The sequence below is a fragment of the Varanus komodoensis genome, unplaced genomic scaffold (genome assembly GCF_004798865.1).
Source record: "Varanus komodoensis strain SLA01 unplaced genomic scaffold, ASM479886v1 scaffold11, whole genome shotgun sequence".
Classification (NCBI taxonomy): domain Eukaryota; kingdom Metazoa; phylum Chordata; class Lepidosauria; order Squamata; family Varanidae; genus Varanus; species Varanus komodoensis.
Genome location: NW_025335317.1, coordinates 16,844,543 through 16,870,077, shown reverse-complemented (window position 1 = coordinate 16,870,077; position 25,535 = coordinate 16,844,543). Strand labels below are relative to the sequence as shown.

Below are 25,535 nucleotides of genomic sequence, written 5' to 3'. Positions count from 1 at the left end.
ATTCCCATTCCCTAGGGGGAAATTGCTGGGAAGAAGAGTGGAACAGCTCCACGGTTTTGCTTCTTGTCACCTCTACCTTACTCCATGACCCGTTTTAGTCTTTCCTATGCAGAAGCCTTGAAAAGCCAAACTTCTTTCCAGTGGGGTTCTTTGTACTCACACTTGCAGTATCTTTCTTATCTGCTTCCTTCTCTACCACTAGGACAGGGGTCGGCAACCTTTAACACTCAAAGAGCCATTTGGACCCATTTCCCACAGAAAAGAAAACACCAGGAGCCACAAAACCCTTTTGACATCTAAAATGAAGATTGCATATATCGTTTTTTACCTTTATGCTATGTATAAAAAACTATAGTGTGTTGCATTTATGAAATCAATGAACTGCTACAGAGAAAACATTTTTTTTTTATTTCTGCATGCAACAAAAACATTTTGAACTCCAAAAAAAAAAAAAGATGCTGGGTTGAAGATTACTTTCAAATCAAATAGTCAATGTCTATTTGAGTCCTCCTCATATTTATGAAATAAAAAGCCAAACTTATATTATCCACCAGCAGCAAACCAAACATGCCACCTGCAGCAAACCAAACATGCAGTCTGCTTCTGTGTGCCCTCATCCTTTTATCATGTGGTGAAATATTGAATAAACATCCCTCTCTCAATGTAATAATGTTGCTGGAATTTTTATAAGAATCTTCTTAAAACAAAGAAGTAGATCTACATCTTCATTATGATTTAGCTGCAGCTCTTGTTCAGTCACTAAAAACAGTTATTTTTAATCTTACATTATAAACTAGTAGGATTCCTTTCATATATTTTGAATAGGAGAACAGCTTCCTGTGAAGTCAAAGTCAGTGCTAAAGGGCTGCATGCATTAAACAGCAAACCCCATAAGTTCGTCAGCAGTAAAAGCAAATGAATCTACCCACGTACCATTAAACGTTCGGTTTTCTTCAGAAACTTTTCTTTTCTTCGAATTGATCCATGGTTGGAGGGGGGGAAAGCTCAGTAAATTGGCCTGGTCTCAGATATAGGTGTGTTTAGTGACTGATTAGCAGATAAATAGTCAAGTGCTGTGAATTGTGACAGGTCTCAAGCACAGCTTTTAACATTCAAATGAAGTCGATTACATTGGGACAAAGAGAATCGCGTAACATGAGAGCCTGCAGGAAGCTTGTTCAGCAGAGGAATGTAGCGATTCACTTAACTAGCTGATTTACTTAACTGGCTAGCGCTGCCTTCCTGAGTGGAGCTTCGAGCAGATCAGCAGCTGTGCTGGCGCGTGTTTTGAGCGACGGAGCCGCAGCAGAGGGGTTCAAGAGCCACGTGCGGCTCCAGAGCCACGGGTTGCCGACCCCCGCGCTAGGACCATTAATCATCCTAGTGCTTCAGCCCACGCCAGCTTTGTTTTTATTTTCCCAGGAATGTCATCTTTGTTGGCAATCACAAGCAAATATTTGTTCAAGATACAATGCAGATCTAGAGACAATGTAATTTCCACAATTAGCAATTGGCCTCCAAATGGCTTTTAAAAAGTAAGTTGTAGCTGTATGTGACCTGGTCCACATCAGGGGATTTAATCCATATCTTCTCCGTTTCACAGATTGTCAGGTGCCTTTCATTGAATCGCCCACTCACTGACAGAATCAGATTTTGTGAAAAAGTGTTCATACACATTTTCACGCATTCAGAGTTGTGTAAATTTGCATTCCCAAAAATGTGCAAATCCTCTCAAAATGTGTATTTTCATGCATTAGGTTATAGGGAAAATGTGTGTTTTGTTTTTAATTTGTTTTAAAGGTTATATGACTAAATTTGCATAGAATTATGTTAAAAATAGTATGCCCTTGGAATCTGGGGAAAAGTCAGTCCAAAGGGTTACAGCACCCCTTCCTCCTATGCCACTCTTCATTGAGGGCAGGCCTGGCTTTTGGAATCTTGTACAAAAACTTACTAATTATGCCAGAGTGTCTAGCTTGGTCCTCAGAGGGAAGCAACTAGAGAAGCCAACCAAGTCAAAGCTGAATGGATGCCAGTATAAAAAAAACACTACAGACACTGACATGCTATCCATTTCTCCTCTTTCTGCCCGTCTCCAGGTCTCAAACCAGATGCAATAGCTTTCTTCCTATATGTTTTGTCTCTGAGCCTCACCAACCTTGCAGCCGTCAGCCTGGCTTTCTTAGTGAGCGCCAGTGTCAACTCCTTTGCTGTGGCCAACCTCTTGATTGCCCTTCCCTACGTCTTCATGATGGCAAGTTCTTGTTGTCTTTTTTTAAGATCGTGCTTCGAAACCATCCTGGACAGGGCACCTTTTGGAACGACATGCACTAGGACCTGTAAAGCACACCCGTTAGTTGCTGAGCGCTGTGTATGACATTTCTAGCCTATAGCAAGGAGTGACAGAAGCAAACAAACCCTAAGATGTTGACAATGTGAGTTTATGTACAAGCTGAAACCCAGGAAGTACCAGTTCTTGGTTCTTCTATGCCACTTTTGCAGGAGGGGCTTAGGAATGCCTTGCTACTCCTCGATTTCAAATATACCCTTCCAAAGCAGCCAGCCTTTTTCTGAGCATCAGAACGGGCCATTGGGAGTTACGTGCATTTGTGTAACATGGTAATCTCAGCCATGGTGCCCATGGTACATGCACACCTCTTTTGGTGCCTGGCAGACTCTCCTGATGTTTATGTGTGTTTAACAGCTTTTACTGAACGTTATTTTATTTTACAAACCGGGATGCAGCCATGCTGCAAACAAGTGTTTGCCCTCTAGCATCACCTTTATTTGTTCTTTGTGTTTAGAAGGTCAGTCCTCAGCTCTGCATTGTACTTAGGTTCTTAAATGAGTTGCTTATTTCCTACACTCACCAATTTGCATTCTGGGAAAAAAGCCTTTCATGACTGGCCATATCTGCCAGGGAACTATTTTATGAATGCACAAGCCCCTTCCTTGGCAGCAACTTTGTGAGCAGGCCCATGATAACCTCTCAAAATTCCAAATGTGCCCACAGACCCCAAAAATTTGGAGACCCCCCCCCATTGTAATGCCTCATTTGATCCTAAAAACATGTTTTATATAGTGCTTTGTCCATATTTTAATGAACGTGGAGAAAGAACTGGAAAAGTGAATTATCTGATAAGAAAGTGCACATTCTTTACAGCTTGTCACAACCTGGTGCTTTCCTTATATTTGGACTGCAGCTCCCATAATTCCCATGCTGGCTGGGGATGATGGTAGTCCAGCACATCTGGAAGGCACCAGTTAGGGAAGGTTATATTTGAAGGTGCTGCTGGCCAACAGACTGAACCCATGTTCCATGAAGAAATTTTAGAGTAACTGCTATGGATAACCAGCTTTCCTTTAAATATGTTCTTTTGTTCCAACTCTGCAGTATGCATTTTTAGGAGATTCTCAGCTCATAGGCTTAGGAGCTACTATTGTCAGTCTTTTGAAAGCAACTGTTTTTCTGTTATTGCCAGTAGTAGTAGTAGTAGTAGAAGTAGTAGTAGTAGTAGTAGTAATTAATATTTCTGTACTACCCAATAGCCAAAACCTCCAGGCAAGATTCAAACCTTAAAAATGCAAAACAAAACATAATATAAAAACCATTCAGATACAGAAACAGTTTTTAAAAACTGACATTACAAATCTGACATTGCCTGAGGAATCCTGTGGAACTTACTTGTGGCTTGTTTGTTCGTTCATTTACTGGTCAACTGTTGTATTTTCCAGGTTTTTGGTGGATTCCTTGTAAACCTTAATTCCATGTTGAACTGGCTGTCCTGGATCAAGTGGATCAGTATCTATAGATACGGCATGAATGTGAGTCACTGTACTTCTTGGAGGGACCGTTTCCTTTAGGGGGAGCTGAAGTGAAGGGTGTCACAAACTAATAATCAAAAATCAGATGTTTCCCCGATCTTCATGCCAAAAGGTTTTTCGGTCATTTGAGTTTGTAAAAACCCTTTTTTCCATTTCAGGCATTAACCATCAATGAACTTACAGGGCTAACCTTCCACCTAAATTCTACCAGGTAAATAAATGTGCTCTCATAACAAATCCCAAGCACCACACGGCTGAGAACAAGAGAAAGCATTCCCAAGTAAAAATCAACCTCCTTCCTGTATTTGAGTAGGAAATCAAATTTAACCCCCCGAGTGGCTTTTTCCCAAATACTCAAGAAGCTCCCCTCACCGTTCCTTCACCATGAAGCAATGTCAGCAAGAACAGGAGCTGGTGTATTCCCAGCAATGCCAAACGCAGTGCACCTTTCTGTGGCCTTAAAGGCAAAGAAACAGTGAACACTTGTGCATGGTGATTTTTACCGAGAGGTTTTGCCTTTAAGGTGATGGTTCAGCTTACAGAGCACATCAAACACAGAGCATTGGAATCAACTACCTTGACCACAGATTTGGAGCTTCTGTCATAAGTAAGAGAGAGCCAGTGTGATCCGGTTGTTAAAAGTGTTGAACTGAAGACCTGGGGATCTGGGTTCTAGTCCCCACTTGGCCATGAAGCTCACTGGGTGGATTTAGGCCTGTTGGGAGCGCAACTAATAGTCTGTGATAAAGTTTTTGAGTTTACCTTTATTTTTTAAAAGGACTTTCTCTGAAAAATGAAATGCACTGAAAGATCTGTCCCTAAGGGAAATATTCCAGAATACTGCCAGATTTGTAATGTCAATTTTTCTTTGGAATCTCTGGTTACTTGGGAGCTGTGAAGGCACCCTAGGGTGCTCAGGAGGCCTGAGAGCACAGGATTTTATTGCTAACCAAGGCTTTGTTCTGTGGGGAAGCCAACTCCCCTTGAATAGGGGCTGTTCTTCAGGTAGCTGTGAGGAAGCAAGCACCTATAAAAAACCAGTAAGCAAGAACTCAGCAATGAGAAGAAAATGGGTCCCCCTTCTTTTGCCATTTATTTATTCATTCATATTTATATCCTGCCTTTTTTCCTTTCAAGGAACTCAAGGCGACATCCATAGTTCTTTTCTCAATCTTCTCTTCTCTTCAACCCTGCAAAGTAGGTTGGCCTGAGAGTCTGTGTCTGGCCTAAGGTCACCCAGTGAGCTCCATGGTTGAGTGGGGACTAGAACCCAGATCGCCTGAATCCGTCCTGCACTCTCAGCCACCACACTAGCTGTAGGCCTTTTTTCTGTCTAAACATGCATAGGCGTGTCCTTAAATTACTTTAATGGTGCACTGTTATCACTGCATTCATCATAAACTAATAAGAGTTTAAATTATTTTATGGGTAAGCATGGGAGCTTTACTTTCAGTTTTCTTCCCTTCAGGATCCTGGGAGAGATGTACATGGAGCAGCAAGAGATTGACTATAGCACTTGGGGCTTCTGGGAGAATCATCTGGCCCTTCTCTGCTTGACGAGTGTGTTTCTTTTTTTTGCATACATCCAGCTCCTAAGAGTAAACCGTTGGAAATAGGCCACCATCTTAATGAGTTGTTAAGGCAGCAGCTAGACCATCTCCTCTTGGAGTTGCCCTCTCTACCTTCTTAGAAAGTTGAGGCGGCGGTCCTAAATATGATTACTAGGAAGAATACTCCATTGGACACAGTGGGATTTATTTCATAGTGAACGTGCATTAGTTTGCTCTCTGAGAATTCCCCCCTCCAAATGGTGATGGTCTGCCAAATTAATGTTTTGTACATTAATCAAGTGGAAAGCCAAAAACAGGTGCAATCCTACTACTGTAGGAAATCTAAAAAAAACAGGTTTACATCCAAGGCTTGAATGTCTTTAAAAATAAAATGTTTAAGCCAGCTTGCCCAGCCTGATGTGGTCTCCAAGCATCCCTCAGGACCCATGCTGGTGGGGGATGCTGGTACTTGCAGTCCAACACATTCTGAAGGCACATCAAGTCAAGGAATGCTGGTTTAAATAGGTGCTTTGCTGGCTGACCTTGGTCTGTTCTATCCATACATGGTAACTAGAATACAAGGAGGGATGTAGTTTCTTACATGCTGTACCTCTCTACCGACCTATCCTGCTGCACCAGTGCACCTTTCCTCTGCTCTTTTCACTAGCAGAGGCCGTCCCTTCCTCCAGCTCTTTGTCTTTTGTTCATTAGCGTGTTTATGGCCGCTCAAGGCTGGTTTTCACAAACCTGCCTTACTTGATGACGGAACCATCAAGTGCTTATATATGCAGAAAGGCCATCACGTGTGTAAGATTGTAGGCAGGATTTTCTTGTCTCCTATCACCTCCAAAATCAGTGTCCTACATGAACGACATCAGATGTGTGTTGATGCTAATGCAGCCTCTAACTATTGGATGGATTTGCTTTTGCAGTTCTTCTAAGTAGGCATGGGACAAGTTGGCCAAGCTACGAATGCATCCTGAAAAAATTCTCATACACTGGATTGGACCCAGGATTTACTTTCCATGGACTCTGGTCATGGAAAACGTCTTTGCCCGATTGGTGAGGGGTCCCCATTCAGCAGGGCTCCGCTGTCCCTTTGCTTAGGCTCTTCAGGGGCTGGAGGGCAGCCGGGAGAATGACTGCACAGGCCAAACTGTTCATCAGCCCAGCTGCATGTGCTTAAAGCTGGATTCAAACCTAGTTTGAATTGTGTGCTACTGTGTACTAGCTTATGCTCGGGATCTTTTGGATGCATGCTTTGGAAAGGCTTGGCAAGCACCAGGATATGCTAGTTTCAGGCCTTCCTGGAGGACTGCCACCGAGTTCTATTTTGTCACCCATGTTCTATAATATCTGCAGGAAATCACTGGAAAAAACCTCCAGGTGGTTGGGTTCAGGTATCATCAATCTGCATATGACACTCAAGACCTGTCTCCCCAGCTGGGGACATTCAGGTGACCAGGAGAGCCTTTTGGCACCTTAGGTGGGCATGCCAATGACTACCCTAACTAGACTGGGCCAACTTTGCTCGTTATTGGTGCTGTAGTGAAATCTAGGCTACACCAGATCATATGAAGGGCTGCTTTTAAAGACAGTTCAGAAACCTTACCTGATACAAAACACAGCTGCTCAAATACCGAGAGGGGCTGGGCAGTCAGATCATGTGACACTTTTATTCTTCCATATTCACTGGTTTCCAGCATATTTCTGGGACCAATTTAAAGTGCTGGTATTGGTTGGTCTTTAAAGTCCTAATTGGTCTGGGTTCAGGTTACTTGAAGGAGGGACCTTCAGAGCACATGCTGTGCTTGCAGGTTCAATCCACAGTATTTCCAAGTAGGACTGGAAAAACATAGGCCTGCAACCCTGGAGAGCTACTGCCAGTCAGTGTCAACAGTACTGGGCTAGATGGACCAATTGTTTGACTCAATATAAAGCAGCTTCCTACATTGCTAGACCTGCCCGCACCCTGAGATCACCTCCAAGCCCCTAACTCAGTGCCTACCAGTAAGACCAATTAGGCTGGCAGGTAGAAGGGGTAGTGCCTTCTCAGTAGTGTCCCCTCCCCACCCTATGGAACTCTGTTCCAACTGGTGTCTACCTGCCCCCATCAATAGAGGCCTTAAAATGAGCCCTAAAGATTCACCTGTTTACCTAGGCCTATCAGGGTCAATAGTTATATGGTGCTATCCACTTATATCTGTTAATATTAATCTCCTTGCTCCATATTTGTGATTGTAAGTTTTGTTGTATACTATCTTGGAAGGGTGTCTGCTAAATTATAGCTTATAAATCTTAAATAAATGCGTAAAACAACAGCACTTTGGATTTTTTTGGTTCCCAGTTTTTGGAATTATTCTAGGAATGTGAACTGGAATCAGACAAAGTTTGAGCAGAACTAAGTCATTTTAGTCCCGTTTTTTTTTGGCTCCCAAAGTGAAGGGTCCTTCCCCACAAAACCAACATAACTATGTGTGTAGTTTCTTGCCTACAATGGTTATGAAAAATCTGGAGAGAGCATGGGGTATGAAAAGAGGCTGATTATATGTTCAGAACTAGCTACTCTTTTAAAATTCATGTCCAAACACTTTTTAGAAGTTTGTACTAAAATGATCTAGTACAGATTTTTTTTTTACAAAATCATAGAATTTATTTTCTATATAAACAATGCCACTTTTCAAGGCACACCTGTACAAAGAAAGACTCCAATCAGTGGACAAAAGGAGACAAATACAGTGCAATACATCCAGGGCTCAAATTAATCAGGGGCAGCAAATACAAGTATACAAAAATATGTACAGTAATACATTGATTTTTTTTAAAACTGGCAACAAAACAATCATGACCTGACTTGAGTCAGACAGTGGCTTTTATTAGAAAGGCACAAAAGAGTCCCCAAGACTTCCAGACAGTGTTAATTAGCCCATCTGAAGCAGCATAAAAATATGACTGAACAGGTACGTAATGGAGATCATTTCCTTGAACTACCCTAAAAGACTTCATTGGTTAGGAATCAATATGAAGATACAATCTGAAGAGTAAAAAAAAACCTTGAAAGGTTCAGTATTAAGGCTTCCACACAAAAATCTACATTTGAACATTCTTCCAAATGTCTTTTGCAATGTCCTACAACTGCTGTGAAAAAAATGTGCCTTACACTGGGGGCAACAGCTTGAAAATAATAAAAATGTAACAACTAGGGCTTGCAAGAAATTCAAGTTTTTGAAAAGAAAAATTCAATAAGCTAATGTAAACCAGTAGCAGGTATCCTTCATTAAAATTAGGAAATGGATCTACTTCTGTCAAATCATCACTTTGAGGCAGGAAAGTCGCTGCAAGATCATTTTAATGCAGCCAAGGTGTTCTGTGAATTCATTTCCTGCATTGGTAACTTGCCATTTTCTAAAAATGACTAGAAAAAATAGCTTGAAATAAAGTTCAGATTTTATCTTTACAGATCCCTTGTACAGTCATTTTTTCTACAAACGGTACTGTACATTTTTTCTACTGGATTAGTTATGCTGTTTACTGTTTAGATACCACAGAAGACAAGACATTTCAAGACAAGATCCAGTGATAAAGAATGCTCAAAACTGAAGTGCTTCCAATTAATCATATCCACAGGCCTGAGGCTTGTCTCCTAAGCACTACCATTTGCAAATCACAATGAGTTTAACCACTTGATTATATTCAAGGCACAATGCAAAGGGCGGTTCGACATCTGTCTTGCATAGGATATTACCCTGGGTAACACATGCAGCACCCAGCACCAGTAAATTCAATGTCAGCTTCCTGTCTCCCTCTAGCAAGCAGGGCTTCGTCAGACTTGTGCTCAGCAATGATATCCTCTACTCGGGTGATGTAAAGCAAAGTTAGCAACACCCCAAGGAACTGTAAAATAAAGTGTCAACAAATACCAGGATACATCATTCTTCTCAAACACTGTGTGCATTAAAACATGTTATGGCTCCACTCATTTGGGAGTGGGTGATTTGCGGTTCACATTATGTACTTGGGCATGGTTACCCAAGTCCAAAATACCTGCTCCTCTTGGCAAGAATGGAGGGCCCAGGCATGTACCACTTGGCACATCTCCATTAAATTCACAGTAAAGGGAAGCAAAATTAAACTACTTTGCTTTAAAGGGAAACCACTTCTGAATGTGCTGAATTTTATGTATACACATCCCTCACATTTGAGAACAAGCGCCCATGTTTTATGCTCTGGCATCGGCCCAACTACAAGTGCTTATTCGAGAAGCAGCCTTCAAAATAATGCTACTTGAGCTTAAGGCATGCCACAAGCAGAGTAACAAAGGAAATATTTTACTAAGCCAACTTCTGGAAGTCTTCCTCCCAAGTCAGCCACCCTGACACCAAAAATATTATCGTTCCTCACTCTCCCAGTATTAGTTATTCCACACGCTACAGTAAGAGCACTGGCAGTCTTACAAATTTAATGGAAGAGGGAAGGGATTACTAAGCATGATGTATTGTTGTGAAACACCCAGAGAGCTTGGGCTATTGGGTGGGATAGAAATGAAATAAGTAAACACACAAACCCAAGTGCATATATTGGGCCTGTGCAAGCAACTCTCCTGGCCTCCCCTTCCCCATGGCAGCCCATCCAGCTTCCTGGAAATGCTACTCGGAGGGTGTGGGGACCCTGCTGGATGCAACAGTGTGCTGTAGTGGGGAGGGAAATCAGAGAGGCCACTTCCAAGAGGGAGCCCTTCCATCTATGGAAGGCAGCTCCTGGATGCAGCCCAGTAGCTCTCAGTACTAAAATTATCAATGCATCAAGGTTGTGCATAAAGTGTTGCAAAATAAACTTCTAGCCCACGAAGTTGGCCATTCTTAATCCCTTCATGAGAGGAGAAACATATACACAAAGGAAGGCACGGACCCTCTGTCAGCTCCTTCTGAGGTGGAAGGACATTTGGCTCAAAGCCAAGTATGAAACAGAGGAAGGGGAAGGAAAAGGGAGGAAGAAAGGTCACCTATTTATTTATATCCTACTTTTTCCTAGAAAGAACCCAAGGGGGGATTACATAGTCATCTTCCTCCTTTCCATTTTGTCCTCACAGCCCTGTGAAGTAGGGACAGCTCAAAGTTGCCCAGTTAGCTTTGTGGCTGAGTGGGGACTAGAACTTCAATCTCCTGAATCCTAGTCCAGCACTTTAACTACTCTGCTACACTGGCTCTAAATAATATTATTTATTAGTTTTTACTATTATTTATTGAATTTATATTCCACCCAACAGCCAAAGCTCCCTGGGTGGTTCACAAAGCATTATTAGTTAGTCTTACCTGAGGTAACAATATACCAAGCAGAATGCCAGCCATTATGGTGTAGTTGTCCATAAACCAAATGAGGACTGCGTTGGTGCATCCTCTCACATATATAATATTTTGAACACTCAGTCGCTGTAAAGTAACAAACATAACTTCAAGTAGCAGCCTCATTAGACCAGTGAGAAAACATATGCCATATCTTAAACACTAACAGCCCCACTCAGAGATAAAATGGGCAAGACTGATTTCTTATAGAATGTCTATTACTGAATAAGCCTGCCCCATACACAAAGATTATCTGAGAGATTATCACCTTGCTCCAAGTTCTATACTGTTCATAATCCAGGTTATCAAGAGCAGCAACTTTTCTTTGATGGCCCCATTATTATAGCCTTTCCTCTCTTAGAAAACTAATATATTTTTTTATTTATTTAAAACATTTTTATGCCGCCCCCATCGCAACAAAGCCTCAGGGAGGCTCACAACAAAAACAAAACATACATTAGAATTTCTTTTAATGAAAAAAGAGAGGGCCTTTGTTGGTTACATGATCTAATATTGGTTTTTTGGTTCATTGACTCTATCAGACAGATTTATCTGTTTTGTTTTGCTCCAGAATGCTCTTTATAAGATGCTTATCATAGATATTATTTAGTTATTTTAATTGTTTATATCATGTTAGTTAATCTGAAAGGACCATGGAGCCTTCTTTGAAAGACCATATATTTAAAAATACATTAAAAGGTTTTTAATTACAGATGCATGTATATTTTGTTTAGTGACATCTTTTCCCAATTTTTAATCAAGAAGTGATAAGAGAGATCACATGCAATTCATTTCTATTTTTATGCTTCTATTACCAAATTAGATGAAATATTATCCTGCCTTTGCAACATGCTACAGGAATAGTAATACAAGCTGGTGAACGCAAGGGTATTTCTTTTTCTCAATGGCCAGGTTTCAGGGACAGCTGATGCAATTTGCATTTCATGTGGTCTCATCCACTGTGTTCTAGTGATGTCATTACACACAGAAGCATTTTAACTCATGACACAAAGAAATCCCAAGGAAGAGTTGAAGAATGAGGAAAGGAGGCACATCGTGCATGCGTCGTGCGCTCCCTTATTTCCATACTTACCTGCATCATGAAAAGGGAGCCATGTCTTCTGAACCCAGCAAGGTAGTGGTGGGATTGACCTATAAAACATCCTGCAAGCTATGGCTTATTCTAGGGCCCTGGGATGGTCTGGAAGCCACCCCTGCTGAGTTCAGTTGACAGAGCAATCCATGACTGGCACAGCTAATTACAGAAATGAGGCAGCAGGCAGCCGGCACACACACATGGGGGAAAGACGTTATCGAGGCTGCTTGTCCTTCCACAATCAAGCAATCCCAGTCACTACTTCCCATAAATCTGCAGCTTGGATAAATATTCGCAAACAGATCTGCTTACAGGAAATCCTACCCACTCTCAACAACAGACGGGTGTGTGCTCATGTCCGGATCGTCCCTTGAAGATGACTTTCAAATAATTCAGCTGCAGCTCTTTGCACAGGTGGCTTGTAAAGGCATAAAAACAGCACAGGAGCAGGCACAGAGAGAGTTCACCCTTCCTTGTCATCAGCAGAAATGAGGGTGCAGACACAACTCAAGGCTGTAGGGTGTAAAATTACTAATCCTCAAAACTATAGGTATTTTAAGTGCCTTAAAGCTAACCCAGATATGCAAAAAACAATCAACACATGCTCCTACCTCTTTGTTAATAGTTTTATATCCACACATGGTGTTGATAACTGCTGTCTGCAGAAGAAAAAATAGGCACACTTCAAATATTAGTACAATGTAACAAGTAAATTTATATAGCATAATTTATAATTTTGGGTAAGACAGGCTATATAATAATCATCCTCTATTTGTCTGCCTCTATTTTATCCATCCTGAATATAAGCTATAAAACTAAACGCATCTAAACTCAGATATCGCTACAGAGAAAAAATGTTTTCCACTCATGTATTGAAGATTCTTTCTATTTTCAGTAACAGATAGAATTCCATATAACTACCAAAATAGTTGAAAAAATAAAAATTACAGCCTACTTCTGTCATGTTTGTCAAAACTGAAAGTTAGGTTTGTTAGCACAAATTAATTGCCTTCCACCATAATTATTACTGCAACACAGAAGTCTCCCAGAGCCCAAAGGATTCAGATTCCAAGCTCATCTACTATACTTGTTCAATGATTACACTTCAAACTGAAGTTATAGAGCATTTAGTAATACAGCCATTTACTGAGGATATTCCAAATTTCACTGGGCCACAAGAGAACAACCTGTGAACAACCCACAGCCAACCTTTTACAAAATTATTAGATTTCTATCTGGCCTTTTACTTTTTCACAGAACTCAAAGCAGCTTACACAATTCTCATCCTCCTGCTCCCAATCTTATCCCCACAGCAACTGTCCTTAGGCTGGGCTGAGAGTCTGTGACAGGCCCAAAGTCACCCAGTTGGCTCCATGGTTGTTCGTCGTGGCCTCTGTGCATCACACATATGGGTGCTGTGCCTGCGCAGTGCCTATGGCGGGAAAGATTTAAAGCTTAACGATTTTGGCAGCAACTCTGCACCCCTCCCCCCCCACGGTATAAAAGGGTGGAGTGCCCGCCATTTCCCCAGTCTTTCTTGCGACCGCCATTCGCTGTGCCTTGGGCCTTTCGTCTCTCAGTTTGTACACGTTTATCCAGTTGCTATTATCTTTCTTGGACGTTACGATTCCAAGTTTTTCCCTCCGTTAGAAGTTTTTCTTCTCAATTTCCCTTTTTCCTGTTTCCAACCCCCCCCCACCGCCCCAAATATATTGTTCCTCTTCTTCTCTACCTTGCTATTTTCCCTTTTTCTTCAATGGCGCAGCGTGCGGCTTTCCGCAAGTGCTCCCAGTGCGAGTCTAAAATATCATCTACTGACCCACATGATGTGTGCCTTCTCTGTCTTGGAGAAGGGCACAGGACCGATAAATGTGGTCATTGCCAGGCCTTTACTAAGCAGGCGAGGAAAAATTGGGAGAACTGCCTGTGCAAGCACCTGTGGGACCAAGCCTTGCTCCAATCTGACCAACTGGCAGGCAAATCTGCTCCTCCGTCCTCATCCTCCACTACACCTCCGCCCTGCCCATCGGCTGATGGTGCCCCTTTGCTGGAGGGTCAACATTCCTCTGCATCTCTGCATAAGCAAAAGGAGAAGAGGAAGCACAGTGGATCAGACAAGTCCTCAGGCCATAAGAAGCCTAAGAAGGACAAGATGGACAAGCTCACAAGCCTAAGAAACCCGACCATTCCCGGCACCATCACTCGGGTTCATCCGCCCCGTTGATTCCAACGGCTGCTTCGGTACCGACACCGACCGGACAGGCCCTCCAGTTGGCCATGTAAGTGACCCCACCTGGGTCTCCAAGACGGGTCGCTCCTTCCATCCCTTCTTCACCTGAGCAACAGGACGTTCCCTTGCTGGGATCAATCTCCGATGGAGAGATTCGGGACTCTCCTCCAATGGCTCGCTCGCCTACTCCTCAACCATCACCCGAGCCTTCCCTGAGGGCTGCTCCTCAGCAGGTGCGATATCAACAGCGCACCTCCGTTCACCCCTTGGAAGAATGGGTGCAACCGCCCCATAGACCGTCTCATCGCAAGCCATGGGATGATTATCCACCATATGGTTACTACCCATCGGTGTGCGATTGCACCCTCTCTCCGGTACCAAGAGATGCTCCTTTGACTTCGAGAGCGGCTCAGCCCAGGCGTCCCACTTCGCCTATTGACTCTTTCTCTAGCCTTCTGCCTCATTACGATTCGGACTCGGAGGATTCCGAAGTGGCTTCTACTTTACCAGACGCAGTGATCTCCACACAGGGTCCCAGCTCACTGGAGGAGCCCTAGGTAACCTTTGGGGAACTAATGGCAAGGCTTACGAGGTCACTTGAGATTGAGGCCCAGCACCGCTTCGATCCCAATACTGACAAGTTTTACAATATTGTCAAGGGCAAACAGTCGGCCGCCATCATTTTGCTGCTGATTACCACTCTTCACCAGGCAATGATGGAGCCGTGGAACTACCCCAATCAGCCTCAACCCACTTCCTGACGATACGAGTCCATGTATCAAGTCCGTGAACAGGATAATCCATTCCTCCTGCGTCACCTGAGACGAACTCGATCGTTGTTGAGTCTTCTCAGGGGCATGAGTTGAGAGGACACACTATGCCCCGCACCAAAGAGGGCCGTAAGATCAACATGCTGGCTCGCCAGATCTATGCCGCTGCAGGACTGAGCCTCCATATCTCTAATTATGAGGCCACCCTGGCTCGATATCAATATTTTTTAATGCAGAAGTTGGAAAATATCATGGCTTCACTTCTAGGTCAGCAGAAAGACCTGGCCCGAATCTTCATAAAAGCGGCTATGCAGGTCGCGGTCCAGCAGCTTTCCACGGTGAGATACCATGTCGATTCCGACTCTAGGGCTCTCATTGGTGCTGTAGCCCTCCCTCGCCATGCCTGGCTCCCGAATTGCAACTTTCCGGACAAGACAAAACGCCAGATTGAAGACATGCCTTTTGACTGCTCAGGGCTCTTCAATGCTCACACTGACCATAAGATGAAGATGATCCATGAGTCCAGGGTTACAGCTCGCCGGATGGAGGTCCCTAATCAATCGTGCCATAAGTGGTCTTGGTCCCGCCCGTCCTATAGATACCAGCCCTACTCACAATTTGCGGGACGTCAGCAGTTCCAGCCTCGCCAACAGCATCGGAAGCAACAATAACGTTTCCAGCAGAACCGTTGTCGCTCCAACTCTGACAAACACCAGTGTTGATGGGATGAGCAAACCTCTCCTCTCCTCCTCAACCCACCTCCCCCTCTTCCTTTTGGGGATCGGCTGCAAAGTAAACTCCCCATTTGGGAGTCCATCACATCTGATCAGTGGGTTTTATCCATCACACAGCACAGATAAGGACTGAGTTTGATACCATGCCCCCACCGGGACTGATCCGATTTATGCCTCAGTCATCAGTTCTCATTGACAAAGTTCAGCAGCTTCTTCGTAAAGGAGCGATTCGACAACTCACACACTTCGAGGGGCTCCACGGCTTCTACTCAAGATATCTCACAGTTCCTAAGCGTGATGGTGGTCTTCGTCCGATTCTGGACCTATGTGGCATCAATAGGTTCATCAAAACCAAGAAATTTCAGATGACCACTCTTCAAAATGTCCTGCCGTTGCTCAGGAGAGAGGATTGGTTTGCTTCTCTGGACATGAAAGATGCCTACTTTCATATTACCATCCATCCGTCTCATAGGCATCTTCTCCGATTCACTGTCGGTTCCGACCTATTTGAGTATAACATCCTACCATTTGGACTGGCTACTGCCCCCCTGGTCTTTACAAAATGCATGGCCCTGGTGTGTATGCATCTTCGGCTCCATGGCATTCAAGTGTACCCCTACCTGGATGACTGGCTGATCGTCTCCCCGTCTAAGGAAGGCCTTTGGTCATCACTTCAGACTATTTGTACCATCTTGGACAGTTTGGGACTATGTATTAATCATGAGAAATCGTGCCTTACTCCCTGGCAGATCATTGACTTCATTGGAGCCCATCTCGACTCCATGTTGACGAGAGCCTTCCTTCCACAAAGTCGTCAAGACAATCTATGTTCATCGATTCGTCGAATCCACATGGACAGAGCTGTTCCAGCACTCTCGGTGCAGAAACTTCTCAGCCACATGGCCTCTACAGTCTCCACAGTTCCCCACACCAGGCTACGGATGAGGCCACTCCAGTTGTGGTTCAGCAGACTGTTTCAACCCCAACAAGACTTGCCTCACCGGCTCCTCCGCCTTCCGACCTCTGTCCTCCGGACTCTATCATGGTGGACTATGTGGCACAATCTGTCCATGGGCGTTCCATTTCGTCCACCTCACCCGACCCTGACCCTATTTACTGATGCCTCCCTTACTGGATGGGGAGCCATACACAGGGCATCTGGGACCACCAGGAGACTACCAGATACATCAATTACCTCGAACTCCTGGCAGTCTTCAAAGCCTTTCGATCGTTCGAAGACACTCTCCAGCGTCATGTTGTGCAAATAGCCTCCAACAACATCGTTGCTGTATTCTACATAAACAAACAAGGTGGGACAAAGTCCACCCCCATGGCCCACCTGGTGATGCAACTGTGGGACTGGTGCATCTCCAGGGAGATCATCCTCCTCGCTGTTCACTTGGCTGGTACTGACAACGAGGAGACCGACACACTCAGCAGGCAGATGTCAATGACCCACGAATGGGAACTGGATCATCACACCTGTCATCACCTTTTCCGGACTTGGGGCTCTCCGGACATAGACCTGTTTGCCACTCACACGAACAAGGTGTGCGAGGTGTTCTGTTCTCGTGCCGGGATCAGCCCAGGATCGACAGGGGACGCTGTCATGATCCCTTGGAACAACACATTCTTTTATGCGTTTCCCGATTCCTCTCATAACAAAGGTCCTGGCCAAGATCGTCTATGACGGTGCCACAGGGATTCTGATCACCCCCTGGTGGCCCCGTCAACCATGGTTCCCTACCATGGTGTCTGGCAGCACCTTTCTCCGCCTGCCTCTCATACCTCATCTGATAACTCAACAGGACAGAGCTGTTTGTCACCTGGATCTTCCTTCACTCAATCTGACAGCCTGGCTCATTGGATGAACCACGGGCTCCCTTTGATACCGGTGGATTCCGAAACTTCTACGCTGGTCCAACACTGTCCCGATACAGCTTCCTCTTCCCCGATACCTCATTGAATCCGAGCACTCTCCATCCCAATATCCAATTCATTCTCCAATCTGCCCTAAGACATACAACTCACCGGTCTTATGCGGCCAAATGGAAGTGCGTCATATCCTTTGCTGAATCCAACAGCTTTGTTGCTTCTTCAGCCTCTGTTTAAAATATCCTCCAATTTCTCCTATCACTTCATCAATCCAGACTTAAGCCATCATCTGTTCAAGTTTATATCGCTGCAATTGCCTACTATTGCGGCCAGGTGCGGAGTTCTTCGGCTTTTTCTCATACCTTCATACGTCGATTCCTCACGGGTTTGCAGAACCTTCAACCACCAGTTTGACCTGTTATCCCTACTTGGAGCCTCTCGGTCATTTTCCAGGCACTCACTCGAGCTCCTTTCGAGCCCCTGGCAACTACTGACTTACGCCTCCTGCCTTGGAAGACTGCCTTTCTCGTCGCGGTCACGTCTGCCAGAAGGGCAAGTGAACTCTGCGCACTCCGGATAGATCCTCACCTTAACTTTCATAAGGACAAAGTTGTTCTCCGTACCAATCCGGTGTTCTTACCCAAGGTTGTGTCTCCTTTTCATATTAACCAGGACATTGTCTGACCGGTATTTTTCCCTATGCCCACTACACCGATAGAACGGTCATTACATTCTCTTGACGTTTGTCGGTACCTTGCTTTTTACAGGTCTCGCACGGAGTCCTTCCGTAAATCTTACCGCCTCTTTATGAAATACTCGGACCATGATAAAGGCTCTCCTGTTGGTTCGCAGGGACTTTCGAAGTGGATTGTGCAGACCATCGAACTAGCGTATCATTTTGCCAAGCTTGACTTACCTGTCAGGCCCAGAGGGCATTCCATGAGGGCGGTAGCAGCTTTCTCTGCCTTTGCCGCTGGCATCCCGATCCAGGACATTTGCAAGGCTGCCACTTGGACTACTCCTTGCACCTTTGCCAGACATTACCGCCTTGATGTGCGTGCCAGGCACGATTGCTCCTTTGGGCGGGCAATCCTTTCTTCTGTTCTTCAATGACGACACCGCCCGCCTCCAGGTCTGGTAAGCTTGCTAATCACCCATATGTGTGATGCACAGAGGCCACGGCGAAGAAAGGCAGGTTGCTCACCTGTAACTGTCATTCTTCGAGTGGCCATCTGTGCATTCACACAACCCACCCATCAGCCCCGCTTGGTGTCGGTGAGTGCGTTTATACGGTACCGTTTCTCCTCGATACCGGTTCTGTTAGTATTTTTTCTCTATGATTCTAGAGCTCTCTGCAATTTCTCTCGCTCCTTCGAGGGGGCAAACATTCAGTCTCCAGTAGACTGAGAAAATGGGGGGCACTCCGCCCTTTTATACCATGGGGGGGAGGGGTGCGGACTTCCCGCCAAAACCATTAAGCTTTAAATCTTTCTGGCCATAAGCACTGCGCAGGCGCAGCACCCATATGTGTGAATGCACAGACGGCCATTCAAAGAACGACAGTTACAGGTGAGCAACCTGCCTTTCTCATGGACTAGGAACCGAGATCACTTTAGTCCCAGACTCATGCTTTTAACCACTATACCTCACAGGCTCTCTTTAGGACTTATCACGAATGTCACGGATAAAAATCGTGATGTTCTTTACTATCCACCCAAGACTTGAACCGGCACAGCCATGCAGCATGGCTACTATATTTTGGTACTGTTCACAACAGCATATAAATGCCCTGATGACTTGCAACCTATGTCCTAGGATGCTCCAGAAACCTATCAAAAGTCAATATGCATGTTGAAGGGCATTTGTCAAAGGGAAGATGCTCTGGAAATTACGACAACTGTCATTAGAAATAGAAAAGTTACTGTTCCCTTTCCTCTGTTGCAATTAAGGAGTAGGGTCTTATAAAAGGGTCTTCAGCTTTAGCTGCAAGAGGGCTCCTGGCATTAGCCACCATAAGATATTGTGCAGCTATTCTTTGTTTTCTTTCTTAACCTATTTTTTGCAGTAAGAGAAAAGATGGAAAAAGTACTAGGAAACACAGCAGGGTAAGGTGTTGAAGATGTCATCATCTGGACCATCCCTTAAATTCCATAAATAAGGCACAGTGATGGTGTCATAAAGGCTTTGTCTTGGGGCATCAAGTACCTCTCCACAAGTAAGTTTGTGTGCAATGCCAGTGCCCAACACCTGGGTAGATTTTCACCTATCCTTAAAATTGGCTTGGTTCAGACAACATGGTAACTCATTTTCAGTGGGTGCATGTGGGATGTCATTGACCCATGGGTTGCCATGGCTTGTTTACCATGAATAACCCATAAAGACAATCCAGGGTTTGCAGCTGGGTTATGAACTGTGGGCAGCCAACACAATAATCTATGTTTCAACAACAACCCATGTCTTAGCAACAAACCACACTGAACCCTTGAGTATAGGTTATTGTCCTGTCTGGACCCAGTTATTCTTATTAAAACCTAGAAACAATCATGGCGGGAGCAGGACCACAGGGTTCCAGATTCAATCATTGCTTTCTCCAGATAGGGCTAGGGAGGAGTCCTGTCTGAAACCTGAAGTGCCAATGCTGGTCAATGCAGACAATACTGACAAGTCAATGATCTGACTCATGTATTTTGCAATAAGGCAGCTTCCTATGTAATATGTTGTATCTCCAAGCATGACATTGCATGCAAGCTTCCTTTAGCACTTGCTTTTTGATAGTTAATATCTTTCCTGAGATGGCCAATTAGCTAAGTTTCATTACAAGACTTTGAATGGAACAGCTGTTCAATTTGAAGAGCTGTGATTGCAGGTTCTTCCCATTGCAGTGTGAGCCAAGCTCCTATCCAGCACTGCAGCTTCCATAAATACTGCAAAATATGAAGCAGGCAATCAAATGCTGGATCAGCCACAAAGTCTTGTCCCTCCTTCATGAGATGGAGGAGTTATCACCCATTTTTATTTATTGTGTTAAGTAGTGTATACACATGTGTATATCCTTATTTTATCAAGAAACAAGATCAAAAATTAAAAGGAAGTTGTAAAAGCTGTTCTAGGAATTGAAGAACAGACCTACATCAGAGCTTTTAACTAACTTTTAACATAACTTTTTTTAGAACAAGCCTGACTTGTATATATATGTACAGAACAATAAAACTGCCACTGCCATTCTGGCAATAGTAAGCTTGTGTGTCCTCTTAGGGTTGGTTCCAGACTTTAGGTATTTCCTGAGTAATCATGACAAGTTAGTCATGGTTAACTTAATTTGCATATTTTTCAATAGCCTGGTTCACACCTATCACTAATCCATAATATGGATTACTGAATTCTGGATTCTTGTGATTTGTGAGTTTAGCCATGCTAACAAACCATGGTTATTAACTACAAACAGCACAGAAAGTTGTTGTGATTTTTTGATCTTTAAACCATGGGTTATTTTACATGTGAATTCAGAACTATGAGTTGTCCATGGGTTGTTTCACTAAGCTACAGAGATAGCAGGCAAGAGCTCCTCCTCCCGAAAAATGCCACTCTATACGGTACTACAGTACCACAAAGGCATTTGGAATACAGGGAGAGAACAGAGGAAAAAGGAAGGAAACAACCCAGGAATTGAGAAACAAACCATGGCTTGTTCAATCATCTGCCAGACAAACCTGAGTAGGATAACAACTCATGGTTTAAATGGGTTAGTGTGGTGTGCAAACCAGGCCAATATGTTTGCTCTAAGGATGACTAAGTCTGCATCCAACCTTTAGTCAGAGGTAGACTGACAGCACACACTTTCCAAATTCTTGGTGGTGGGGAAGAGTACTATCTTTAGAAGGAGCACAGGTTTGCCAACTTTTCATTGTAAAATTCCTGGCCCTCATTCTTTACTTTGTTGAAACGTTGATAACTTATTGCAGGAGAAATTGATCAGACAGGTTCCTTCCTTCAATGTCTTGGGAAACCAAAGAATGTGAGCTATTCTTGGATGGTCTAGGATAGGAAATGCACAACCCATATGAAATTACACTGAAATAACCAAGTATTTGGATCATACAAATAGCATGAAACTTGTCCGATGATATGAGACTCTGGCTTCACATATTAACAGTACTTTTCCATGACCACATAACAAATGACTAATTGTTTTTTGCATCTGGACTTTCCCAATGTAAGCACCAAGTTGTTTTGGAAACTTATGTCAAACTGCAAAGATTTATTCACTTTGATTCATTTTTAAAGACTGCTGGTCTGACATCTTCCAGACAAATTAGTATAATGAGCCAGTAGTGCAAGATTTCAAGGATAAATTTCTGCTTTGATAAATGTATAAGTTAAAAAAGCACACAATGCTATGTTGAGTTTAATAAGTTTCCTCTCAGTTTATCACAAAAGAGAAAGATATTTTACAAAAATGTACTATTACATGCATGTATCAGCCTATGATTAAAGAAATATCCATTGAACATCAATTTATCATGTATTTGAAATCTCTTTATTCTATCAAATTGTTACAAATGTATTACTATAAATAAGTCTTTGGAAAGCTTATTCACAATTGTTCAAGAAATTTATGAGATAATACACTTTTTGGCCATAAACAAGCCAGACAAAAAAGGATTTAAATATTCATTTGCTTAAATATACTCATAGTTTTGGGGGAAATCCTGTCTTAAATATCTATAGAAAAACTACGCACATAAACTAGTTTATGGTGCAAAGATATCCAGAAGTGCCTTTCTTTTAGGAAATATTTAGATTAATCAAAGTGCTCACTGAAGGTGCTTCCACTTTACTTTGGAGGCTCTACCTTCCCCCTCTACTCCATTCAGCAGGGTCGCCAACCCTCTGTGCTACATTATCAGGGAACTTTAAGGGCTGCTGTAGGGAGCAGGAGCTATGGAAGTCAACTTTTACTAGCTCAGTTGCACATGCCTAAATTTAGATCAAACTCTTAAATAGCCTCATATATACAAGGTACTTTCGGCATTCTCATTCAAAGTTGTATGCTTTTCGTTTGTTCCACAAACCTTAGCCTTGGCCAGATAGGCACAGTGATGCACAAATCTCAATTTCTGATGACAATTTAGCTTGCCAAACGGACATTCTTTCATAGAGAAATTATTCATTTGCTGAAATTTGGAAAAAAAAAGCCAAGAAACTGCCAAATTTATCCAGAATAGATTACTTTACCTTGTTTGCAACGCAACAAGAGTAAGGAACTCCACAAGCTAGAGGTCCTGGAGCAGAGCAGTCATGGTACTGATTTTTGGACCAGTCTTTAAAATCTTCTCCACCACAACACTTAAACTGCAAGGAGGGAAAAGGCATCACATAAGGCAGCGTTCTTAACTGTTGCAGCGTGTAAAGATTATTGATTTACAAATCTTATTAACAGTAAAAGCTCCTAGTGATTATTACTGTACTGGCCTCATGACATACTTCCTCATGTTCAGAGTATGTGTGGAAGACTTGCTGTAGTATTTTTCCTTACAATCATACATTTAAATGTGAAAAGACTGGGATACAAACTAATCAGATCATTATTCAATGCCACACATACACATGCATGTACACATAAAAACAGGACAGGGAGCAGAAGCTTGGAAAAGACATTTTGCTATTGTTATCTCTAGTCCTGAAGACAGGAAATCGCACCATATGACCATTAGTTGGACCTAGATAACTCTGATGTGCTGGTACACTGATGCAAGTTTTTTCCTGATATTTTATCTATTCTACAATTCTATTTTTGTTTAACCACATTACCGATGTTATTTTTATATTGTCAAGCTACCCTGGAAATATCTGTATTGAAGGGCAGAATATAAATCTATAAATAAATACATCAAAGGCTCCCTTGGCACAAGCCATGTAGGCAGTTTCTCTATCCTCTTAGGAGAGGCAGAGCTCATAAAACAGAAAGCAAAAGAAAATCTGCTGTGTATTTCATGTTGTAAATGTGCAAACTGACCCAAGTACAAAGAACTTAATTGGTTTGCAGTGTCTCAGTTTCACAAAGGCAGGAAGAACTTGTAAAGGACTGCCAAAAAGAACAGACTGCCAAAAAGATGCCAATTTCAGATTATTGAAACAAGGGATATGTTTTAATTACATTTTGTATAATGTATTTTAATGATTTTTACTCATGGTAAAGCACCCAGAGTGCTTTTTCTATTTGATGGTATGGAAATGTAATAAATGAAATGAAAACTGAAATGAAAAAATGCCATTAATGCATTTTAAAGGTAGTATCTTCAGGCAGAACAATCAAGGCCAAAGTTGTGATTTGCCAACAACCAAAAGTAAAGTTAATTTATATTTACTGTATAGCTAAACATCTTGGCATAAGCATAACCAAAAGCATTACAAGGACTCTGAATCCTTATGTATACACCTGATATGCTATGAACTAGTACAAACTTAAAATGATTTGTCTCTGTTTCCCTTTTTAAAGGAAGAAAGCTGCCAGATAAAGGGCAGATTCACCAGAAATAACATCTAAGTTGTCTCTGTCCAGAGAGCCTTTTTGAGTTTATGTGTGGTAAAGAAATTAATTAATTAAATAAATACGTTTTGGTATGGACAGATGTTTTCTTGCACACACCCTTCTGAACTGAACTCATCCAGGAAAAACTGTCATGCAGATTATGATCAAAAACTCCTGGATAACATCAAGTTTATTGAAATGGGAGTTTTCATCTAGATTTATACACGTGCCATCTCTCTGTATGTTAACAAATAAACAACTTTTCCATTGTATTTAACATTTGAGTAGCTTAAGGCAAAAAAGCCCAATAAATGTTTCAACACAAATCCATCACTCTACTAAGCAAGCTATGACATAATAGTCAGCTGTGCTTCAAAGCAATTTCTTAATCTAAATGACATGTTTCCTTAAGCAAGGATTTCAAGTTTAAACAAAATTCTTACTGACTAAAGAATGCAAACTAACAGAGGAATCCTATGCATGCCTAGTCAGAAGCACCAGGCGATAAATCCCATTGAATGGGTTTATTTCTGAGTAGAGATATAAGCGATTGTTCTGTAAATCTTACGTTCTGTGAGTTAAGATATGATCCAATGTTGTTTAATGTCCATCAAACAAATACCTCCCGAACTTTTATCTGCAATTATGTTGCAGAATGAGGTTTTAGGTGATGATTAGCACTATTCAACTGGTGTCTCACTGCTGGCAGAAGACATCCATCAGCAATTCCTCCTCCTCCTATATTCACTTCTTGTTTTGTTCCACAGGGTTACCCAAGCAGATTTGGCAAGCACCAGGGGAAGGGGCTGCAAGGGTGGGAACTGGCCCCTATGGAATATGCTCCCCAGAGAGGTTCGCCTGGTGCTGACATTATATTCTTTTCAGCGTCAGGCAAACCCCTTTTTATGTTCCCATTGTTTTAATGTCTAATTGATTTTAATTGGGGTTTTAGTATATCATGGTCAGATGCTGTGGAAATGTTCTATTCTATTTATTTATTGTAAGCCATCTCAAGACATTCTGTAGGGGATGGGATAGAAAAGCTTTTATTAAATAAATAAATAATACTCTATCCAGCTGATGTATGGCTTTCAACCACAGAAGGACACCAAGCAGATGCCACCCATCAATTCCATTGGGTAATGGGCTGCAAATTAAACCAACTCGTCCAAAAAAGAAATTGAAAAAGAACAATTCCAAGGCAGAAACGAAAGCTGTCATTCTGTCAGAACACCCCAAAGGTACCAAATCCTGCAAATGAACTTTATTTTACTGAACTTGCATCTTGATACAATGCATTTTTACTCCAGTATAATCTTACTGATTCCATTGCAACTTATTCTCCAGGAAGCATGCATAAGATTGCAGCCTTTAGGCTATACTTCTAACATACATTTGATCCTTCCCATTCTATTTGTTACACAAGTGTGTAAGAGTGACTGTGACAGAACCTGGAGATAAGAGGCTACAATTACACTGGTTATTTTTTACAGCCAAGGAACTAGAGATTTCATTCTTTTTTTAAAAAAAAATAGTCAATTACCCAGTTCAAATATACCATCTCAGAATAAATCAGGATCT

The 25,535-nt window shown here is 42.6% G+C and overlaps 2 protein-coding genes across 4 annotated transcripts in view; one reads left to right on the top strand and one right to left on the bottom strand.

Annotated features, from left to right (window-relative positions):
- The window catches only part of LOC123018410 (broad substrate specificity ATP-binding cassette transporter ABCG2-like), a 57,011-nt gene extending 31,790 nt beyond the window's left edge, over nucleotides 1–25,221 (top strand). For 2 of the 3 annotated variants that reach the window (XM_044420474.1, XM_044420475.1), the window contains exons 14-18: nucleotides 2,100–2,254; nucleotides 3,736–3,825; nucleotides 3,984–4,036; nucleotides 5,294–5,385; nucleotides 25,056–25,221. In XM_044420474.1, coding sequence (XP_044276409.1) covers nucleotides 2,100–2,254; nucleotides 3,736–3,825; nucleotides 3,984–4,036; nucleotides 5,294–5,385; nucleotides 25,056–25,138 — 473 coding nt within the window. In that variant the 3' untranslated portion in view covers nucleotides 25,139–25,221. Of the gene's footprint in view, nucleotides 1–2,099; nucleotides 2,255–3,735; nucleotides 3,826–3,983; nucleotides 4,037–5,293; nucleotides 7,696–25,055 lie in introns of those variants that run through there. The other variant, XM_044420476.1, reaches the window with a different exon arrangement.
- TSPAN15 (tetraspanin 15) overlaps nucleotides 8,053–25,535 on the bottom strand; it is a 32,495-nt gene continuing 15,012 nt past the window's right edge. Inside the window, exons 5-8 of the mRNA XM_044420477.1 lie at nucleotides 22,658–22,774; nucleotides 12,425–12,472; nucleotides 10,688–10,804; nucleotides 8,053–9,269 (exon numbers count right to left, since the gene is read on the bottom strand). Of these exons, the coding sequence (XP_044276412.1) occupies nucleotides 9,117–9,269; nucleotides 10,688–10,804; nucleotides 12,425–12,472; nucleotides 22,658–22,774 (435 nt within the window). The 3' untranslated portion in view covers nucleotides 8,053–9,116. The remainder of the gene's footprint in view (nucleotides 9,270–10,687; nucleotides 10,805–12,424; nucleotides 12,473–22,657; nucleotides 22,775–25,535) is intronic.